The sequence below is a fragment of the Cnephaeus nilssonii genome (genome assembly GCF_951640355.1).
Source record: "Cnephaeus nilssonii genome assembly, chromosome: 15".
Taxonomy (NCBI): Eukaryota; Metazoa; Chordata; class Mammalia; order Chiroptera; family Vespertilionidae; genus Cnephaeus; species Cnephaeus nilssonii.
In genome coordinates, this window is record NC_137086.1 from 44549010 (window position 1) to 44572199 (window position 23190).

At 40.7% G+C, this 23190-nt stretch overlaps 1 protein-coding gene across 1 annotated transcript; it reads right to left on the reverse strand.

The window, feature by feature from the left end:
* Positions 1-2703: 2703 nt before the first annotated feature.
* DUSP11 (dual specificity phosphatase 11) lies at positions 2704-21550 on the reverse strand. Its single transcript, XM_079792208.1, has 9 exons — positions 21354-21550; positions 19181-19256; positions 15531-15662; positions 11651-11774; positions 9065-9125; positions 7393-7439; positions 7045-7120; positions 6083-6268; positions 2704-3169 (listed from the first exon to the last, which is right to left on the reverse strand). The coding sequence occupies exons 1-9, from the start codon at positions 21452-21454 to the stop codon at positions 2971-2973; spliced, it is 1002 nt and encodes a 333-aa protein (XP_079648334.1). The 5' UTR covers positions 21455-21550; the 3' UTR covers positions 2704-2970.
* Between the last annotated feature and the right edge of the window lie 1640 nt (positions 21551-23190).

The following is a 23190-nucleotide window of genomic DNA, read 5'->3' on the forward strand; positions in this document are numbered from 1 at the left end:
ATGGACACTTAGCATATTAGCCTTTTATATTTATAGAGGCCTGATGCACAAAATTCATTCATGGGTAAGGTCCCTAGGCCTGGCCAGCAATCAGGGCCAATCATCGGGGTCACTGGTGGGGTGATGGGGGTTGGGAGGGCCCTACTGGCACCTGCCTTGGATGGCCTGGGGCCTGCAGGCTGAGGGCAGCTCCTGCATTGAGCGTCTGCTCCCTGGTGGTCAGTGCGCATCACAGTGACTGGTCATTTCACCGTTCGGTCAATTTGCATATTAGGCTTTTATTATATAGGATGGCTTGTCACTCAGGAGAGGAAGCCGGGCATTGCAACGGGACACCATTACCCAGCGCCCACAGCCACCGTTTCTAGGCTGGGCTGGACTGTGGGTCACATTTTGCTCCATGGGGTCTTGGCAGCGTTGGCTGCGATTTGGTGGGATGACGCTCTGGGGTGGTGTCACTTGGGGGAAGCAGAGTGTTGCTTTGTCGGTGCCAGGTCCACACTGCTGTTTCTCTGTAAATGGCCAGTGCGCATCACAGCAGCTCCTGGGTTGAGCGTCTGCCCCCTGGTGGTCAGTGCGCATCATAGCGACCGGGCAGATAAGCAGAGGGACACTTAGCATATTAGCCTTTTATATATAAAAGGAAGCAAATACTGGAAGATAATGTATAAATTACTTAGCGACTGCCTTTGGGGAGTTATCATCGGGTAAAACAGGGGTGGTGGCTGGGACTATTCTTCATGGTAAACTTGGTAGAACTATTTGAATTTTAAACTACTCATGTGGTTTTTTTAATAAAAATAAATTTGAAAAGTTTAAATAGAACACTGAAGATCTTTTAAAAAGGGAGTTGCTAATGTTTTAGCCAGAAAACTTTCAATGATGGGTGCAAGCAGAAGCCAGACCTACAGTGTGTTGAAGAATAAGTGAGACACAGATAGCAAATGGAGCCTAGATTTTAACAAGCCATGCTGATAACTGGTCAAGGTCAAGGACAGAGGGAATAGGGTAAGGAAAGCATTTTGAAGGTGGCAGTGTTTATATGTGGCACTTCTGCTGGCAATGTCCCCCTTAGAAACTGCTTGCCAGTAACTCCTTAGAACTGTTAGACCAGCTGGATTCCCAGACCTGCCCCTACTCGCTCTTTTTTGCCTCACCAGCTGTCTTGCTCCTATTTCTTTACAAGTGAGCTTTCGTGATGTATCCTGGGGAACAATTCCCCAGGACCAGCCTTTTAGCAGCCACAACTCTTGCATCTCTGTTCATGTGGCAGGCAAAGAAAAACTTTGAGCCGTCACTTAGAGGAAGGGTAGCAACTTGACGGAGCTAATTTCATTAAGGTCAGGTTCAACACGTTGTTCACATATAAAAGAGAGAAGATAAAATAACTCTCACATGCAGTATAAGACATTCTGATACACATTTTCAAAATAAGAGGCTTTAAGAAAGGAAGCCAATGGCTCAAGTTTCATCATTTGTTATGATGCTGAGACACATTTTTTTAAAAAATATATTTTTTATTGATTTCAGAGATGAAGGAAGAGAGAGAGAGAGAGAGAGAGAGAGAGAGAGAAACATTAGTGATGAGAGAGAATCATGGATCGGCTGCCTCCTGCATGCCCCCCACTGGGGATCAATCCCGCAACCCGGGCATGTGCCCACGGCTGGAATCAAACCCGGGACCCTTCAGTCCACAGGCTGATGCTCTATCCACTGACCAAACCAGCTAGGGCGAGACATCTTCTTAAGCAAACAAAGGTTGTTGGTTTCCTCTGCAACTAAAAATAATTAACACCTCCCACGTGATCCATCTGTGTGTCCTAGAGGTACAGCAGCAAAAGAGAAAACTTAGAAAGCATCAAGGTCAAGGCACTACTGCACTGTGAGTGGCAAGTGGAGAGAGATCCCAGCAGTTACATTCAATAGAGAAGCAAAAATGCAAGGAGCCATGCAAGTCTTCGCAGATATCCCAGGCTTTGTGTAGTACACTCTTCTGTTCTCTGAGCAAACTTTGTAGTCTACGAAAGCCTTCACGTTTTCTGAGTAGTTCTACCCAGTTGGTAACAATTATAAATGTTGGTAAATTACCCAGCATTCTGGTTTATCAGGCTCTTGTCCAATTGACAACCAATCCCTAAATGTTTATCCACTCCTGTGTTAGATGGCATACCTGACAATTCAGTGAAAGGAAGTTGGTCAAATCCCGCAAGAGATTACCAAAGAAGGAAATGCCTAATCGCAAAAATAATACCACTACTTACCAGAAGTGATTAGGTTTCAAAGAGATTGTCTCCTAGATAGATTTTAAAAGAAATCTTGAACAGTTAGGGGTAAGAACAAAAACAAAAAAACAGCCGAAACCGGTTTGGCTCAGTGGATAGAGCGTCGGTCTGTGGACTGAAGGGTCCCAGGTTCGATTCTGGTCAAGGGCATGTACCTTGGTTGCGGGCACATCCCAGTAGGGTGTGTGCAGGAGGCAGCTGATCGATGTTTCTCTCTCATCGATGTTTCTAGCTCTCTATCCCTCTCCCTTCCTCTCTGTAAAAAAAATCAATAAAATATATTATAAAAAAAACCCACCAAATACCGTTAATGATTGGTCAATAGAAAATGACTAGAAATTTTTGTATACACACATTCATAACACAAATTTAGTCAAAAGAAAATGCAAAGAAAAGATAGAATCTTTAAAAATTATGTACAATGGATGTTCTTTATTACTTGATCAGTTCTAAAATAACATGTTATTTTGAAAATATTAAGACTTGAACAACAGATTATTTCCTTCAGTATTGCAAATACTGTAGATTTAACAGCAAAGAGTTAAGTATTAATATAATTTTGTCTTATGTTTGAACTTAAGGTAGAAAAAAATAGATTATAAACCGCATTTGACCTGATTGTATAAAAAGTCACTCCAACTATCTTCAGTCCTGCTGGCTCCCGATAGATTTCCAGGACAGGTTTGCGTCATTGGGTCCATCCATAATAGGCCGGGTAGGGTAGTCCATAGTAACTGCCAGGACACCAGCTTTGATTCTGGGCTAATTGACTGGCATTTGGCTGTACATTCCAAGAGTACCTTCCTTGTGAATAGTCCTCTCCGGGGGGACCAGGGGGAGGAGGGTTATGGCCTCTCTGGTAAACGTTCTGATTCTGTGAAAATTTTCTTAAACAAAACAAAACGTAATAAACTATTAGTTTTAATAAACTATATAATAAACTTTGTAAAATAATACATAGATCTACTGTTTTCTACATGTGTGACCTTAGCAAATAAACTGCTTAATCTTTGGATTTTCAGTTCTTTAAAAAATCCATCTTTATGAGTTATTCTGAAGGTACATTAAAAGCAATGCTGTTACATTACCTACCCTAAGGTCTCTGCGCACAACAGATTCCCAGGAGCCTTCCCACCTTTTACTACAGAGGTAAATACCCACTATTCTAATCAGACACTTTCTTTCCAAGACTGGCAGATCGGCATGAGACAGAACGAGCTATTTACTTCTGAAAACATAAAGCTGCTTTCACTTTATAAAGAAATAGATATATAAATCAATTATAAAGCATAGAAATTCTAACCATGGTACATGCAACAAATTTAGAAAGATTTAAATCTAATTGTCTTAAAAGCAAGGTCAGTAAATCGAATGTAATCATACAAAAAAAATTTAAAATCGGAGAAAAGAAAAATAATGCTCTCTGCTCCCCCAACTCTCAATCCTACCTAACCTAGTTAGACTGGTTAATATTTCCTTTTTGATCTTTTCCCCCTAGAATTTCTTTTTTTACTGTTAAATCATAACCTATTACTTTTACTTAGCATAAGTGAGCTAACACTCCTCATGGCTTTATAAAATGTCACGGTATGGACATAATTTACCCAGCTATTCTTCACTGTTAGAAATGTAAGGTGTTACCTACTTTTTCACCATGGTAAATAACTTTGGGTTTAACATCTCAGAACATATACTACTGTATCCTGAGTACCTAGATGTATTTGATATGTATTAGGGAGGTTTGAGAAATGTGCTGAATGATTAAATAAATGTAACTTTTTCCATATTTTGAAGTATTTCCTTAGTCTCAATGTGGAATTACCAGGTATGAGCATTTTTTACAGCGATCAAGTTATGTTTCAAAAGGACCGTACCAATTTTCAGTGCCATTGGCAACACAAGCAACATTTTAAATGTGCTGTGTTTTTAAAATTGATTTTTAGAGAGAGAGGGAGGGAGACAGACAGAGAGAAAGAGAATTAACAATGATCGATTGCCTCCTGCACACATCCAGACTGGGGTTCGATCCTACAACCTGGGCATATGCTCCTGACTGGGAATTGAGCTGACGACCTTTTGGTGCATCCAATGACACTCCAAAAATGCTAACATCTTCTTGAAAGTATTTATAATGTGCCAAAGTACATTTCAGTTCATGCAATGGTCAACAAAATCCCTCTGAGGTAGGTATTCTTAAAATCTACATCTAATTAATAAGAAAAGAGAAATCTGGAAATCTTAAAACCGAGATTACACAGCGAGTGAAGGGCGAAGCCAGGATGCAAATCCAGGTCAGCCTGACAACCACTACACCGGACAGCTTTATAAAAAACTGTTGCTATATTAATAGGTAAAGAATAGAACCTTGCTATTTTAACTGTTCTGAGGTTTTTTTTCCTATTTCCCAAGTCAAAATACTGGTATGTTTGTGATTTATCTGTTCAAATCCTTTGCAAATTTCTCTACTGGAATTTTTACTATATTTTCCCTATAATTTGTACTTACTCTTTAAATAACAACCTTCCTTATTCTGAAAACAATACGACTATTAATGTAGCCAAAGAATGCAAGATCCTTTCTGGTAGTGACATCAAATTGATGGCTTAAACTAAGGTTAGAAACAATGAAAATTTCTAAGTCCCTTTCCCAAATGTCTCTGTAAAGTCACATATGTCCCCTACTATACTTGAATTTTCAGCTTTAAATGCAAAATATGAAGAAAAGATACCTCGTGGTTGACCCTGTCCAGCAAGAAAATGCCAATTCCTCACCATTATCATAATACTAGAGGCCCGGTGCACGTGCACTGGTAGGGTCCCTCAGCCTGGCCTGCAGGGAACGGGCCGAAACCGGCCCGGTGCACGGATTTGTCCAGGGCGTATCCGGCCCATCTTGCCCAGTCCCGATCGGGGCCAGTTGACCAGCTGGGGAGGGACCCCGGGAGGGCTCCAGGGTGTGTCCGGCCCATCTCGCCCAATCCCAATAGGCCGGACCACAGCAGCAAGCTAACATACCGGTTGGAGTGTTTGCCCTGGTGGTCAGTGCATGTCACAGCGACTGGTCGAACAGTCAAATGGATAGCCGGACACTTAGCATATTAGGCTTTTATTATCATAATCACTAGAGGCCTGGAGCACGGATTCATGCACTGGTGGGGTCCCTCAGCCTGGCCTGCGGGGATCAGGCCAAAACCCGCAGTCCGATATCCCCTGGGGGTCTCAGATTGCGAGAGGGTGCAGGCCAGGCCGAGGGACCCCACTGGTGCATGAATCTGTGCACTGAGCCTCTAGTATGTATATAAGATCTTTGGTTAATCTCTTCCCACTCTCCCCCTTCCCCTCTGAGATTCATCAGTCTGTTCCATGCTTGTGCATTGAGTGTCTGCCCCCTGGTGGTCAGTGACTGTCATAGCTACCGGTCGAACAGTCAAATGGTTGCTTAGGCTTTTATATATATATATATATATATATATATATATATATATATATATATATATATATGTTTGCACTAATTTATAATACTATTCACTTCTCTTTTTTTAAATATAATTTTATTAATTTCAGAGAGGAAAGAAGAGGGAGAGAGAGAGAGAAACATCAATGAGAGAGAATCATTGATTGGCTGTCTCCTGCACGCTCCCTACTGGGGATCAAGTCCACAACATGGGCATGTGCCCTTGACTGGAATCGAACCTGGGACCCTTTAGTCCACAGGTCAATGCTCTATCCACTGAGCCAAACTGGCTATGGCAATACTATTCACTTCTATTTCAATTCTAGAAAAAGGGAAAGCAAACATACCTTACTGACTGCTGTAAATCTTGGGTCTGGGTGTGGAAATGGCGAGAAGGTGTTGGGTAACCTTGGGTCCAATGTCTGTTATTCCTAGGTCCTTGATGAACAGCATTATTAGTGGTGTGGGCTGGTTCCATCATATATGGTGAGTATTCAAAACCACTTGATCTGGATACACGGGAATTCCGATCCCTCAAAGAGAATTTTTTTACATACAATATTACTACCTTCCAAATTTAGTAGCCAATATAGTGTCTACTAGAGTCCCGGTGCACAAATTTGTGCATGGGTGGGGTCCCTCGGGGTGGCCTGTGGAGATTGGACCCCAGCTTGCGCCCCCAGCTTCGCAGCCCCAGCTCGCGCCCCCAGCCTCACAGCCCCACCTGGCACCCTGCCTTGGCCTGGCACTGCCCCCTCACATGCTCCACCATCCCACCTACGGGGCGATCAATCAGGGACGGGCCCCCTGCCCAGCTCCCTCAGCGCCTGGGAGCCGGGCGACGGCCCTGCCTCCCTGCTGGTCGCTGTCTGCGGGGTGACCGGTGGGACGATCGGGCCCCCGCTCACACCCACCTTAGCCTGGTGCTGCCCGCTCAACTGCTCCACCATCCCGCCGCAGTCCCGCTCTTGTCGGAGCCCATAGGGGCCGGCAGCGCCTCCACTGCCACCCACTGCCAGCACTGCGTCGCTGACGCCTGCCATGTTCCACACCACCCCCTGGTGGTCAGCGCACATCATAGCGAGCGGCCGAACTCCCGGTTGAACGACCACCCGAGGGGACAATTTGCATATTAGGCTTTTATTATATAGGATATTTTGGCCCATGAAAGTAATCATCCCATCCTCCCCCCATTCCTATTTGTTTAGGTTTCCCTGATCAAGTAAACAAGCTACAAGAAGAATGGGTATGTGCAACATAATGACATAAAAACAAATCTCCCTAAACTCACATGTAAAATGCAACTCACCTTCTGATGGAACCATTCTGAAGGTCTTCAATGTAGTTTTGTCTTTCTATGCAATGCCCCCGGCATCTATTGAATACTTAGAGGAGTGGAAGAACTGTTAGAAATAATTGTACAAAAAGCAAATCTTTTCCAGAGAAAGCAAATCAGAGCTGAAATTCATTGACTAATTATTCAGGCTGTTATACTGCATTATTTCCAAATACATCCCTGTATAAACTTTTGGCAAAAGATTATCTTATGTCAAAACAAATGAATTACTAACTTTTCTTTTTCCAAAATTTAATTCATCTACATTCCCACCTCCAACTTTTATAAAAAGAGGAAAACAGTGATAACCTTCATACTTACATTCAATTGCATCATCTGGCCTCATGCCTTCTACATCAATCAAATACCTAACAAAACAACATAATTTGAGTCATTAATATATAAAAATTTAAAAAGCAAGTTTTCCCAGAAAAGGTCCAATTTCACTTACAAAAATAGATATAAAAATCCTAAGAAAATATCAGCACATCTAATCCAATAATTATTGAAGGATGATATACTATGATCACAAAAAGGCTTTATTCCAAGGATGTAGGAATGAGCCAATTAACAAACAGCAAAAGACAAATTGGGGGGAAAATTAATATCATATCTAAAAAGTATTATCTAAAAAATATTATTTAATCAACTGTATGGGCCAGAAACTTAGAAGTCACCATCACTGCCCGCCATTTCTTCCTTATCCTCATTTTCAACCCACCACCAATCCAAACAATCTATCACCTGCTTTCTCTAGAATATGTCCATATCTGTCCACCAAAATGACCACCACACCCTGGGTGAGGCCACCATTATGCCTCAATTTCTACAAAAGCCTTCTAATGTGTCTACTTGCTTCCATGCTTGTGCCCCTGTAGTGTATTCTCCACTCAATACCAAAATAGGCTGAAAAGGCAAATTGATTATGTTCTACACTAACTCACCCTCAAAGAAGAGAGTTCAATGATTTTCTATTTATTTTAAGATAAAGTCTAAAATCTTAAACATAGGCCTGCACAATCTAGGTCTTACCTATTCTAGCCTATTTTAATGCCATGCTTCCTCCATGGCCCAGCCTCCCTGGCCAGTTCCTCCAACACAGCATATGCTTTCTGCTACAGGGTCTTTACTTTTCCTCATGCTTAGATTTCTCTCCCCAGTGTCCCTATCTTATTAAGATAATACCTACTATTCCTTCAGATATCAGATCAAACCTCACAATAAATCCTTCTTTAAGCTCCATGATGAGGTCAAATTCTCCTATTAATATGCTCTCTTAATATCCATGTCCCTCTCCTTCTTGGCACTTGCATTATTTGTAATTCTATATGCATAGGTGTGATTCTTGAATAGCTATTCCCCCTCTAGACTGTTAGGATCCACAAAGGGCAAGTCAAGTCTCTTTGCTCACAAAGTCTCACAAGTCTTTTTGCTAGCACCCAGCACAGTGCTTACATATAACAGATGCTCAATGAATATTTTCTGAATGAACAAACACAAATCAATACACTGTAGCAACATTGAAAAAAAAAGCATAATAAACTTTTTGATTCAGAAATTCCATTCTGAGTGAAATTATCTGAGACAACAATATATATATTCAAAGATGTTCATAGAAGAATGTTCATTATTTTAATGTTTTATAATATGAAAATCTTCTGATTCTTATGTTCATCAGTAAGCAAAGGAACAATGCAGCCATAAAAAAAAAAATGGGGTCTCCAAATACTTTCATAGGAGTATGTCCACCATATATTAAATTATAAAACAGAATGTCTAAATATGACACTATTAAATTACATGTATATGCTTAGATTTGCATTTTTAAAGTCTGAAAAAATATGTACTAACTTAATGGTGGTAATCTCTGGGTGGGGGACAAGCTTGCTTTCTACATCATACATTTCTATACGGATTGCATTTTTGCAAATAATTTACATTATTTAAATGAAACAACTTAGCCATGGTCTGCCTCTTAGGGTTGGCAACTCACCTGCAGATGAGGTAACCAGTCCTGTTTAAACCATGGGTACAGTGGACACCAATAAGTCTGTCTATAAAACAGGGAATGTAGCATTAAATAAATGAAATATCCTAGAAACAAGTTATACAATTTTCTGAAGAGTAACATTTATAAGTTACCACAACACTACCACTACCTGAAAATAAATGACTCTGAAGAGAAATGTGTTTTTTTAGGAACATACTATAATGATCTACTATAAAGTCAAAATTCATTGTCCTAGGAAATTTTTCACAGCCTCCAATTAGATGCAATAGTATAGACTGTGAAAGGCCTGGTTAGGTACTTACAGTAAAACTCCACTGAGACAAACTCATTTGTCTGAACTGATTTAATTATAGAAAAGGAAAGTTGGAGAAAAACAAAAACTGCTATTCACCTCTAAATACCCATACCCTAATAATAAACCCAATAGGCTCTCAAGTGTTTACTGAATCAATTGATTTTCTGAGTCTACCAGGTCTAGGGAGTGGACTGTATAGGGTGCTCCTCTTCATCAGTGAGTCTGGTATCTGTGGGAGGAGCTTAGAGCAGGGGTAGTAGAATGGATCGTATGCCAGGTCCTGAGACCGCTACGGCAGGGAGCACTGCCAGACACAGTGAAGTCAGCACAATGCAAGCAGACCACATGGGGTCAGTCTATGCAGCACACTACACGTGGTGTTAACATGTGCATGGCCAAGACTTACAAACACGTCCTCATGCACTCATATGGATCTTCTAGCCCTCACGGGAACAGATGGAACACTGCGTACCAGTTCCACACACAGAAGCCTGGAAGCAGTGAGGCCAGCAGCTCTACCCTAACATTTAAGAGGTAATGTTTCTGTGACTACAGTTCATACAAATAAGATCATTTACCTCCCCTGTAGATGCTGTGGTTATCACAGGCAAAGTCTAGCCTCTCAAGATTTAAAGCACAGAGATCTGTGACCAGGGCTTAAGATATTTAAGAACTAGTATCTACATTAAGCAACTAGGTAATGGTTTGAAAATTTATCTTAAAACCCATTGATCCCATCTATCTCTTTCCTCCTACCCCCTATCTTCCCATATCTATCTCTATTCTTTCTCCCCTACTCCCTATGTGTGTGTGTGTGTGTGTGTGTGTGTACACACACACACACACACACACACACACACATACATTATATCAGATTTACTTAATAAAGTGTATACTCCTTATGCTAAATTTAGAAAGAGGACAGTGAAAACTTTGTCCTGTGGATGTGTGGTTTTCCAAAGAAAAAAAGGTTCCTCAGTCTTAAAATGTGGCAAACACCATGTTCCTTCTGATAGCTACATGCCATAAAAAGTCAACTGATTCTTTAAAATTCAAAAGCTACTGAGATCTGCTTTCAAACACAGTCAAGTAGATCTTAAAGCAGGAACAAGAAAACCAGCTTTTTAAAGTTCTTCCCATCTGAAAACTAACAAGAGGTGACCATGACCTTCCTTACTTGTGCCCAAATTGGAAAAACAGCAGGAATATTTTAAATACAAATGATGAGGATGCATTTCCACTAGTCCATTCCATTTTATTTTGCTTCTAAGGGTCTGTCTCACTCTAAACCTTTATCTTTTATTTTCTTTTACCCACTCTAAGATGCCGAGATTCTAATGTTTTCTTCCACCCACTACTAACCTTTTAATAAATAACACAAAAGAACATTTTAATTTGATTATATATTTCCCATTCAAATATCTAAAAAAAAAAAAGATAAGCTAATTCAGTTCATATTTCTCACTAAACCCACTTTCCAAACTAAATTGTTTATTTTTTTATGTTTATTTTTTAAATATATTTTATTGATTTTTTACAGAGAGGAAGGGAGAGGGATAGAAAGCTAGAAACATCGATGAGAGAGAAACATCGACCAGCTGCCTCCTGCACACCCCCTACCGGGAATGTGCCCGCAACCAAGGTACATGCCCTTGACCGGAATCGAACCTGGGACCCTTCAGTCCGCAGGCCGACGCTCTATCCACTGAGCCAAACCGGTTTTGGCTAAATTATTTATTTTTAACAATAAAAGAACAAACATCTTGCCCAGCCGGTGTGGCTCAATGGTCAAGCATTGACCCAGGAACAAAAAGGTCACTATCATTCGATTTCTAGTCAGGGCACATGCCCGGGTTTCCAGGCTCAATCCCCAATAGGGGGCATTCAAGAGGCAGCTCATCAATGATGTTTCTCTCTCATCAATGTTTCTATCTCTCTCCCTTCATTTCTCTCCTTTTCTCTCTAATAAACAATAAAAAAGAAAAAACAAAGAATTCCATTATTCTTACAAAAAAACAAAACAAACATCTTATCCTATTACCACCACCTGATAGGTCCGCATTATCAAATACAACAGGCCGAATATAGGAACTGTTAAAAATATTTAAAATTCCCAACCTAATGGGTGTGGGGTGGGGAGGGTAATGGTAAGATATGTACACATATAATACCTCAATAAAAAAAAAAAAAGAAAAAGAAAAAAAAATTCCCAACCTAATTAAAAGCGAATACCAAAGTCCAGGTAAGGGGGGAAAAAAACACACACAACTCACCATTATCTTTATTTTCTTTCAAAAACCCATTAACAGCACATTTGAATTTTAAAACAGTGTCATCATCAGGCACCTGATGACCAATCGTATAAATTTTTAAGTAAGGAATAGTTTCTGGTAAGTCCTATAAGGCAAAACCATTAAAATGCATATTATTTTATTTGCAGGGGAAGAATTAAAAAATAATTAGAAGAGCCAAAATATAAATCAAGAGATTATAATAAACTTAGTATGTCAGTAATTCTGATAAAAGAACCATTTTTCCCAAAGCTGCTTCAACCAAGAATTATCACTAGATTTTCATTAGTCAATAGGTATACAACACTGAAAGCAAAATTCATGTGAATGAATGCATATGTAACTAAAAGTTATATAAATAATTTTACCTAATATTTTACATTTCAAGGACCATAAAGCAACTGTGATTTAAGTATAATAGAATCAGAAGACTTGGAATTAAATTGTAAGATTGAGGTAATTTCAAGCACTGTTGAGAACTGGATAGGAGAAAGTGATACTGATTAAAACCCAGAGAAAGTTAAATGAAAATCCTGCACTTCTGAACTTAAAAGAAAAATATTAGTATGAACCTGTGATGTATTTTACATAAAGGTCATACTATAGATTCCTGGTCAGGGCACATGCTGGGGTTGTGGGCTTGATCCCTGGTAGGGGACATACAGGAGGGAGCCAATCCAAGATGTTTCTCTCTCACATCAATGTTTTTCTCTCTCTTCCTCTCTCCTCTCTCTCTAAAATCAATAAAAACTATTTTTTAAAAGAAATATCATACATTGTCCTGGCCGGTTTGGCTCAGTGGAAAGAGCGTCGGCCTGTGGACTGAAGGGTCCCAGGTTCAATTCCAGTCAAGGGCATGTACCTTGGTTGAGGGCACATCCCCAGTAGGAGGTGTGCAGGAGGCAGCTGGTTGATGTTTCTCTCTCATCGATGTTTCTAACTCTCTATCCCTCTCCCTTCCTCTCTGTAAAAAATCAATAAAATATGTTTAAAAAATAAATAAATAAAAGATATACCATACACCCGTCGCCAGTGTTGCTCAGTCGGTTGAGCACCATCCTGTGAACCAATGGGTCTCAGGTTCCATTCCTGGGCAGGGCACTTGCCTGGGTTTTGGGCTCAATCCCCAGTAGGGGGCGTGTAGGAGGCAGCCAATCTATATTTCTCTCTCTTCTCTCTCTCCAAAATCAATAAAAACATTTAAAACAACAACAACAAAACCATACAAACACATATCCTAACTGAAAAGTAAAGGAACAACTAATGTCATGGCATCATGACATGTCAGGGGCCACATTCAGGGGCCAAAGACAGGACCTCGATTTGTGCCTCAATAAGAATAATTGCAATGAAGTTCCCAATGAAACAAAACAAACAATTAAATAAATCTAACTGGTCATGACTGGAAGATATTAGTGAATCAACTCATTATTTCAAAAACTGTTAAAGAAGGAAGAATCATGTCTCTATAACTGGGCAATCAAATAGCTGATGAGGGAAAGCTTCTTTTGACAGAAACATACCCAGCTAATAAATGAAAAAGAACAAGAGAATTCACCATTTTTGAAGCCCCAAATGAATTACTGGATGTAAGTATCAATCATCAGTGACTGATACTATAACAGAAAGAGGCCATCACTTATATGCCTCCATGGAAAAACACATCATCACCTATGAAACAGTCTTACAAAGAATAAAAGCAAAAACAAAAAACCAAGCCTGAATCTGATCAAGCCTCTAGATCCAACTACCAATCTTCCTATATAATAAAAGGCTAATATGCAAATCAACAGACCAGCAGAACAACCGGTCACTATGATGCACACTGACCACCAGGGGGCAGATGCTCAACGCAGGAGCTGCCCCCTGGTGGTCAGTGTGCTCCCACAGGGGGAGTGCCGCTCAGCCAGAAGCTGGGCTCACAGCTGGCAAGCACAGCGGCGGTGGTGGGAGCCTCTCCCACCTCTGTGGCAGCTCTAAGGATGTCCTACTGCACAGGGAGCAGGCCTAAGCCGTCAGTTGGACATTTCCCGAGGGCTCCCAGACTTTAGGATGGCACAGGCCGGGCTGAGGGACACTCCCGAGTGCGTGAATTTCGTGCACCAGGCCTCTTAGTTTAAAATAAATGCACTGGAGAACATTTTAACAATACCTGGAGACAGAATCATTAAAATCATGGGAGACAAACTACTAGTTTCTCCAAAAAATAAAATCCAAGGGGGGAAATAAAGGAAAGTAAAGGAGACATGGAGAGAGAACCTAGAGATTAAATAAGACCTCAGAGACCTAAAAATCAAATGTAAAGTGTGGACCTTATTTGGATCCAAATCAAATTCTTAAAAACAATTTTTTAATGAGATTGAGAAGATAACTGTAAATCTGTATGCAGACTGTATATTTAATATTAAAGAATAATATTAAGGAATAAAGTTTTATATTTTAAATATACATACCAAAAATGTACAAGGTAAAATACTGTATCTGGGATCTATTTCAAAATAATATTAAATGGAGAGAAACATGTAGAAGTACAGATGAAACAGAGTATTATGTCTACTACTATATATGTTTAAAATTTATGATAATTATTTAAAAACAAGAAGACACTGTGGAAAACAGTCTGGCAGATTATCAAAGGATAAACAGAACTACTAATTCCACTCCTATCTATCCATCTAGAAGAATTGGCAGCAGGGATTTGAACAAATATTTGTACACCCATGTTCATAGAAGCATGATTCATAATAGCCAAAGGTGGAAACAATCCAAGGGTCCATCAATAAGTCAGATAAACAAAATATGGTATATACACACATGGATTATTCCACCATCAAAAAGGAATGCCATTTTGTTACATGTTATACCACGGATGAACCTTGAAAACATTGTTTAGTGAAATAATCCAGACACAGAAAGACAAATGTATGAACACTTATATGAGGTACCTAGAAGAGGCAAATTCATAGAGACAGAAAATAGAAGAGGTTACTAGGGACTGAGGAGAGGGGAAATGAGTTGTTATTGTTTAATGGTTCAGTGTGATGCAGTGGTAATAGTCTGGTTATTATTTATCAGAAAAGGAGGAAAGGGAAGACTAGATATAGGCATGCCATTTGCATAGCTTTGCCATAAAGCTACATTTAACATTCTCCAAGTCTGCTCCCTGCTGAGAGATGGGGGGAGGGACTGGACAAGCAGTTTAGATGCATGCTCAGTAAGGTCTGAATGACGTGGGAAGGTGCCTACCTGCCTGCCAGTCATACCTGGGAACAAATTAATGGCCAAGATGGGTGTGGCCACTTGCAAGCGCGAAATACTTAAATATTTAAACTTCCAAAGGAAGTGCGCGCTCTCTCCCTCACATTCGGGTCCACTTGGGACTCCTGCTGCAGGGGGCTCCTGCCCCACACACATGGACGAATGGACTTGAATTAACTTGAATGCTGAGCCACATCTGGCTGCAAAATGATGTTTCTAACTCCCTATCCTTCTCCCTTCCTCTCTAGAAAAAATCAATAAAATATATTAAAATAAAGGCTAAAGACATAACGAACATTCCTCTCTTTTCTTTTAGGCTTCTACTATTCTTTGAAAAGTTTACTTCCTTTTCAAAATATAGAACATGGTCGCTTATAGAATTTCTTAATCACATACAAAGCCTACTGCCAAATATTAATTTAATTCATGACTTTCATCTCATTTTGAGACAGCAATTAGAAATGTTTAATTAAGGAAACCAGTTGGTTTCCTTTTTCAATTACTACCCATGAAAGAAGGCATGGATTCACCTTGGCATAAGGTGATAACTACTAATTACTATGAACTATTATAGTATCAGAAAAGAAGGTTCTTTTCAAGTTACCTCTGGTTTATAATAGCGGTGAGTATATGTTAAATCAATAATCAGTCCAAGTTCTTCATTTCGTTCTTGGATTTTGTTAAAAAGGTCCAAGGGGGAAAAGCGTTCTTCTGGAGCAAGTTTCTCTTCAAAACTCTGTCAGAGAGAATAAAATAACAAACAGCAAAAGGTATTTAAAATTCTGTATTATATTACCCATTTATTTAAGCCCTGTGCTGCTGATTCTATCTAATAAAGAGGGAATATGCTAATTGACCCTCACGCTGTTGCAAAGATGGCGGTGCCCATAGCCAATAAGGAGGGAATATGCTAATTGACGGCCACGCCCTCAAAGATGGCGGTGCCCACAGCCACAAGATGGCGGTGCCCAGTTCCCTCAGCCCTGCCTTGCACCTGCCTCCGGAGTCCCCCAGCCATCCAGGGCCGGCCCGAGGCGCAGGCAAGCCTCGGATGGCAACTGCCCAGCTGCCCAGGGCCGCCCGAGGTTCAGGTAACCAGGGCTGGTTGAGGCTTGCGCTGCCAGCAGTGACAGCAGCAGAGATGTGATGGGGGTGTCGCCTTCCCCTAATCACCGCGTCGCCTCCCGCCCCTGAGGGCTCCCGGACTGTGAGAGGGGGCAGGCCGGGCTGAGGGACCTTCCCCACCCCCCCCAACCCCCGCCTCTAGTATACAGTAAGATTCAAAGGACAGTTTTCACGTTTCTATAATTTACAAGTAATATTACAATCCTTTCTTCCAGACAGACTAGAGGTAAGAAAATAAGCTCGTATCTATATATTTACTTCTGTGTTTGTTTCATGTTGGTCTCCTAACCAGACCATAGAACTCCCAGAAGGCAGGGACCACATCAATTTTGTCCCATGTATCTCAGCTCCAAGTGAAATGCCTATAAAGAGGCACTTATGATAGTTCTTAAATGTGTATAAGAAGAAAGACTTTAATTGCTAAATAGTCTTCATGTATTTGGCTTGTGTCTTCTGTTCCCCAGATCTTATTGGTTATTCAGTGACAACAATAAAGGTGTGTGTGTGTGTTTTTAATAAATACATGCGTTTTTAGAGCACACTTAGGTTCAGTAAAACTGAGCAGAAAGTAAAGAGTTCTCACTTAAACACTCTCTCCTTCACCCCACACAGCCTTCCCAAACATCAACATTCCATATCAGTGTGGTACATTTGTTAGAATCAATAATGACACATCATTACCAATTAATGTCTATATTTTCCATTGAGTCACTCTGCATTGTAATTCTATGGGTTTTAACCGAGTTTTAAAAAATACTCACCCAAAGGTATTTTTAGAGAGAAGGGGGGAAAGGGGAGGGAGAGAGAGAAAGGTTGATGTTAAGAGAAACATGAATCAGTTGCCCCCGACCAAGGATCAAATCTGCAACCTAGGTATGTGTCCTGACCAGGAATTGGACCCACAACCCTTTGGTATACTGGACAATACTCCAACCGAGCCACTCAGCCAGGGCTGGGTTTGAGCAATTTATAAGGACATGTATTTACCCTTACAGTGTCACACAGAATAGTTGCACTAACCTAAAAATCTCCTATACTTAATTACTAGTAGGGCTAGAAGATCCCCCTCCACCATTATTATTCTTTTGGGGAATTTTCCTGGCTATTTAAGTGTATTTTTCTATATGAGTATCAGAATCAGACCATTTGAGATGAAGTTAAGTTTATGAATAAATGTAGGAAGATTTAACTGATTTATGATGTCGAGTCTTCCACATAATATTGTAAAAGTTTTAAAGACTAAATTAATCACAACAAGGCATACAATTTCTCCAGTTTCTTGAAGATTTGGAGCTGGTGGATCAATTATCATCTCCAGGTATCTGAGCAATAACTAATTTTTGGTAACTAAGTCACAACCCTTTAGGAAGTCTTCCTTGATTAACCCTGTTAGCATTTCCCACTCTTTTGAATTCCTAGCTATTTCTGGCCATGGCATTGACACTTAACATATTCTATTTTATATTCCAAACAAGTGATTATCAAGTATGGAGGTGACTTTTCCGTAGGTGAATTCCATAAAACACACAGGAAACCAATGTCACATTTGACTTCTACACAGGGGTAATGCATCTCCCTAATCCTACTGCATGAATAGGTTAGACTGCCCTGGGAGTAGTTATACAGCTTTGTGGTGTCTTAATCCCAACACTGAATGAAATCACTTAAGTACACAGAGCTAGAAGAGGCTTTTTATAATGACATCATATGAGTTACAAATTAAATAAATTCCCAATACATTTAAAGTAGACTTTTTCTTAAAAAAAACAAACAAACACAAAAAAAACAAAACAAAATAAAAAAACAGAAAAATAAAATAAAGTGGACTTTTTCTGATGCTAATCCATGCTATGCTGGGCAGTTTAATGAGACATGGAATTTCTTCTCACCATTTTTTAATTGGTCAAATGCTTTCCCCATCTATTCCTTTGTTAGGTCAAACAAAAATACAATTTTCAGCCTTGGCTGGTATGGCTCAGCTGGTTGGAGCGTCATCCCACACACCTAAAGGAAGGAAACTGTTCCATGTTCTCTCTCACATCAATGCTTCTTTCTCCCTTTCCCTCTCTCCTCAATGGAAAAAACAAACAAACAAAAACAATTTTCAAAATTTCCATGCTGAAATCCTAATTTTGCTGACCCAGGGCATTTTTTTGGTTGTGATGATGGGAGCAAAGGGTCTTAATGGTATGTAATGGGTGGGGTCATGGAGCTAGACATCTTGTCAAACTCAGACAACAGTCCTACAAGTGTGGCTCATACCTGAATGTCTCTTGAATTCCCTACTCAGCATTCATATAAGTGAAAAAACTATTCATAATTATCGAAGCCTTAGAAACAAACTTCATTTCACAAACAAACACAAAGGGTTTTAATGTACACTGAATTTTCCAGGATAATAATCACCTTATTAACCAAGTGAAGGATGAACTTGGTTTTATTTGGAAATCTACTAAGAGCTGTTCACTGTCAAGGAAACTCGTATGACTAAGGCAATATCACCCACCTAACCGAGTCTGCATTTGCAATTTTTGCATTTATGGAGCAAGTGATTGACTATTTCTCTATTTCTAATATAGTTACACCTAAATATTTACATATTGAAATATGTTACTTAATTGTAAATTCTTTTATTTCTTCCTTGTATTATAGTTACAGCACTACACTGATTTTTTTTTTAATTAAGTATGGAAGTGGCTTGTATTTACTAATATCTATGAATTTCAGGATAGTAAAAGGCAAAATACAAAGTTTATGCTATAAAAAGAGAAAATGGAGTGTGATGGAATGGAGAATCACCGTTCTATCTGGTGAATTCAGAATTCTAAAAAAATATTGAATTAATTGTACACCATAAGCGTCTGTGGACACAAACGGTGGACCTTCCCCACACGCCACGCACGTCTATAAAAAATGTTTTCCCTAGTGGCAGCCCTAACCAACTTTAAAATCATTTTTTGTGAGAATTTTCAGCTTAAAATATTCAAGAACACCCGAATTTTGAGTAATATATTTATTTTTATAATATTCATTGCAAATTTATTTTTAAATTAAATTCAAAATATCATGGCGTGTGGGGATGGTTTCCGTTTTGGACACGTGGCAGTTAACTGGTTAATTTTTGCTTACCTTTTTCAAAGGAACTTTGAAAGCAATAAAACGCGTCCCAGGCATCCTCTGTCCAACAGGGAGATAGTCTTGCCACCTGTTAATACATTTGTGTTAGCCAAATTCTTGTAGCCTTTCTCCCAGCACAGACTGAACACCTCAGTCCCCTCTTCCCTTTGCTTTGCTGCTCCACTTATTCATCCCCACCGAGTTACCTGTACTTCCCCTTTTCCTGTTTCCCCATCTTGAAAAAATGTACAAGGCAACAAACAGTGCAAAGGTCGCAACAAATGAGGAATGCCTAACACCAGAGACTGCCAGAACTTCGATATCCCTGATAAAACCTAGCCTGGTCCTGAATACTAAGGTGGCATCTACACTAATAAAAGAGAACTATTCAAATCGACCATACCTCCGCGACGCCCACCAGCCAATCAGCAGTGGGTACGCAAATTAACCCAGCAAAGATAGCGAGTTAATTTGCATACGCAGGCACAGAGCGGCTGGGTGTGAGGCGGCCACTTGCACGTGCACCAGCGCCAAGCGGCCTGTGTTCAGGGGACAGGTGTCCTCAGGACTCAGGCTGTTCTGAGCCCATAGGCCCGCACGTAAGCCTGGAGGAGCCGGGGTCCCGGAACAACCCCCAGCCACTCCGGGTCTACATGCGCAGGAACGGAGCAGCAGGGGGCAGGGCAGGAACATCTGCAGCTGCTTATGCACGCGTCGAAGCCAAGCGGCCTGTGTCCCGGGGGCAGGCGTCCTCAGGAGCCAGGCCGCTCTGAGCCTGTAGGCCTGCGCGTAGGCCCGGAGTGGCTGGTGTCCCGGAACGACCCCCTGGCCACTCTGGGACTATGCGCGCAGGTGCGGAGCAGCCAGGGGCGGGGCGGGAACGTCCCCTGCAAGCGAATGAGCAGACAGCAGGGCCCTGCTTGCCAAGGTAAAGAGTTTGTTTTTTCTTGAAACATGATTTTGAGTGAGTGATGTTTATAAGCAATGTTCCAATTTGCCTATTAAAAGGATTTGCCATGTGAAGAATGGACTGGAAGGAAACAAGAGTAGATGGATATACTTCTAATAATGAGGACTTAACTGCAATCGAGGACCTAACAGGCAAGTTCTGTATTAGGATGCTGAGGGAGAGAAACTGGAATATTCAAATATTTTCAGGACATAAAATGAAGGGGACTTAATGAAGTACGAGGTGGAGGATAGGAAAGGTGTCAAGGAGTGAAGAAGGGTTCGCTGTACTTAAAATAAGCAAAGGCTCAACATTAATCATTTGAACCTATAGAAAAATAAGCCTATTAGGAAGCAACAGTACGCCCTTTGTCATTCCTGGAAACAATACAAACAAACTTTTCGGTTAAAAGTTCAACGATACTGGTGGGTTTTAAACTCAAACTTAATAGTACATTTTCTGTGTCAAAATAGCACAACTTCTGGAATTAAGGGGGGGGCTCTATTTTGGTAATTAATGAGTATCCCCAAAACTGACAGCCCCATCTTAAAAAGCAATCCTTCTACATTTCACCTGAAAGGGCAATGGGCAGGGCCTCACTTTTCTATATTTTTTCCTTATCCTTTGCACTCGCTTGCTTTTTTCTCGAGCTGCTACCGATGCTAACCAGGTCGAGTCACACTCGACATCCGAGTGCAAAAGGTTAATTTTTTAAAAATTTTATTTTTATTGAGAGTATTACAGCCATCTCCCCAGCCTCCTGGCAGAGCCTAGCTTTTAAAAGGATGGGAGCCCAGCCAGTGTGGCTCAGTGGTTGAACCTTGACCTATGAACCAGGAGGTCAGGGTTAGATAGATTCCAGGGGTTAGATTCCAGCGGTTAGATTCCAGGGGTTAGATTCCGGGTCGGGGCACATGCCCAGGTTGCCGGCTTGATCCCCATTGGGGGGCGTGCAGGAGGCCGCTAATGATTCTCATCATTGATGTTTCTATCTCTTTCCTTTTCCCTCTCCCTCCCTCTTCCCCTCTGAAATCAACAAAAATATATAGAAAAGTCAGAAACACAGACGGTCCCTTTCAACTCCTGTGGGCGGGGCAGCGACCGGATCAAAGCCTCCCAGCAAAGGGCAGACAGGCCGAGCGCGCGGCGAGGCTGACGGGCAGACCCGGAGAGATGAAGCCCAGGCCTGGGGGCTGGGGGCTGGAAGGGCCGCGCCCAGGGGCCAAGCCTCCTTACCTTTCGGGGATGTGGTTCCCGCCCTTCTTCTTGGCCGAAGAACGTCCAGAAAAGGCGCGCCCCCGGCCCCGGCCGCTGTGGGCACGATGCCATTGGCTCATGTGGACCCCAAGAGACCGCTCGCCCCACGCCAACAGCGCCAACGCCGCCAGCCCAGCTCCGTGGACCCAAAACAAGATCCTCCGCCGGAAGCTCCTACACAGACACTGCGCAGGCACCGCCCACCGGGCTCCTAGATAACGCGCACGCGCCGCCGCCCGTGGCGATGACGTCACGCGCAGGCTGAATGAAAAGCGGATTAGTCAACAGGACCCTAGTGGCTACGGCGCCCTCCTTAGGCGGCGGCCGGTAGCACAGGTCCATGAGTCCTTGTACAGAACTTTCAGAGCTCAATCCTGCAGCCCATGGAGAGAAAAGTTAAGTCCCACTGCCCCAGTTCCCAGCGCGGTCCTTCCACATGTTTTCCAAGTGCTTACATTCACACTTATTGTATAGTGTATATAAATATTTATTAATTCAAATATGGATACTCTCTATTTTATACAAAATCACCATACAATATACATTCTACAATATAGCTACAAAAAGATTATTTCAGGTCAATTTTTGTGTACATCCATTCTATTATTTTTAATGGTTGCATAGTATTGCACTGATTGTGAGCACCATAGTTTATATAACCAGTCCAATACGGATGGACTTTCAGTTGGTTGCAGTTATTTTGCCCTCCATTAACAGGCTGCAATGCAAACATCCTTAAACACGTATAGAATTATATTTAAATTCCTAGAAGTAGAATTTCTGGAATGAAAGCTATGCAAACTTAAAATTTTGAAAGATATGGCTTAATTTCCCTCCAAATATAAAGTGTTAACCTACATCCCATTCACAATGAAACTTTAATTGGGTTCCTGTCATGTGCCAGGTAGTACATATTTACATTTTAGAAAATAGCAAAATATAATAGGCAGGAGTGGAACTCAAGTCTAAGATTTCCATACTCTATCAGGCATAGAGACCTGTATCTGATACAAAAACTCTCAATTCAGCTGTGAGTTGAAACAGCAAAGGACCTCATGTGCTAAAGTAGGTCTGAAGGCTAAACAGAATACCATATTTTAGATTAAACTGTAGGTAATTGTAACAGCAAATGTCTTTTGTTTTTAATTTTTAGTTTCTAATTTTCTAAATACCTTATATACAATGTTACTAATATTCATAACGATTTGAAATCTGGGTAAGCTGAGGAGCAGAATGGTCAGTAATTGAATAAATGAATGAATGAATGGGTAAAAAGATCACTAGTTTAATTATATATATATATATATATATATATATATATATATATATATATACACACACATATATATATATTGATTTCAGAGAGGAAGGAAGAGTGAGACAGAGATAAAAACATCAATGATGAGAGAGAATAATTGATTGGTGGCCTCCTACATGCACCCCATTAGGGATCAAGCTGAAACCCAAGCATGTGCTCAGACCAGGGATTGAACCGTGCATGACCTTATGGTTCATAGATTGACATTCAACCACTGAGTCATGCTGGTCGGGCAAAAGATCACTACTTTTAATATTTCTGGGACAATCATACTAACCAAGTTTATATTGGTTAGTATTTACAATTCTGAAAATTACCACAAAATTAAAAATAGGTTAATATTAGTAAATTGCTATTTGAAAAAGATATGTAAGTTAGCACAGCACAGTTTGCAAAGGTACAATTAGCCACATTCAAGTTTGATACAAAAACATAAAATATTCTTTTGGAATTTATGAAAAATATATACAACAGGCCTGTAGTGGCCAAAAAAGTATT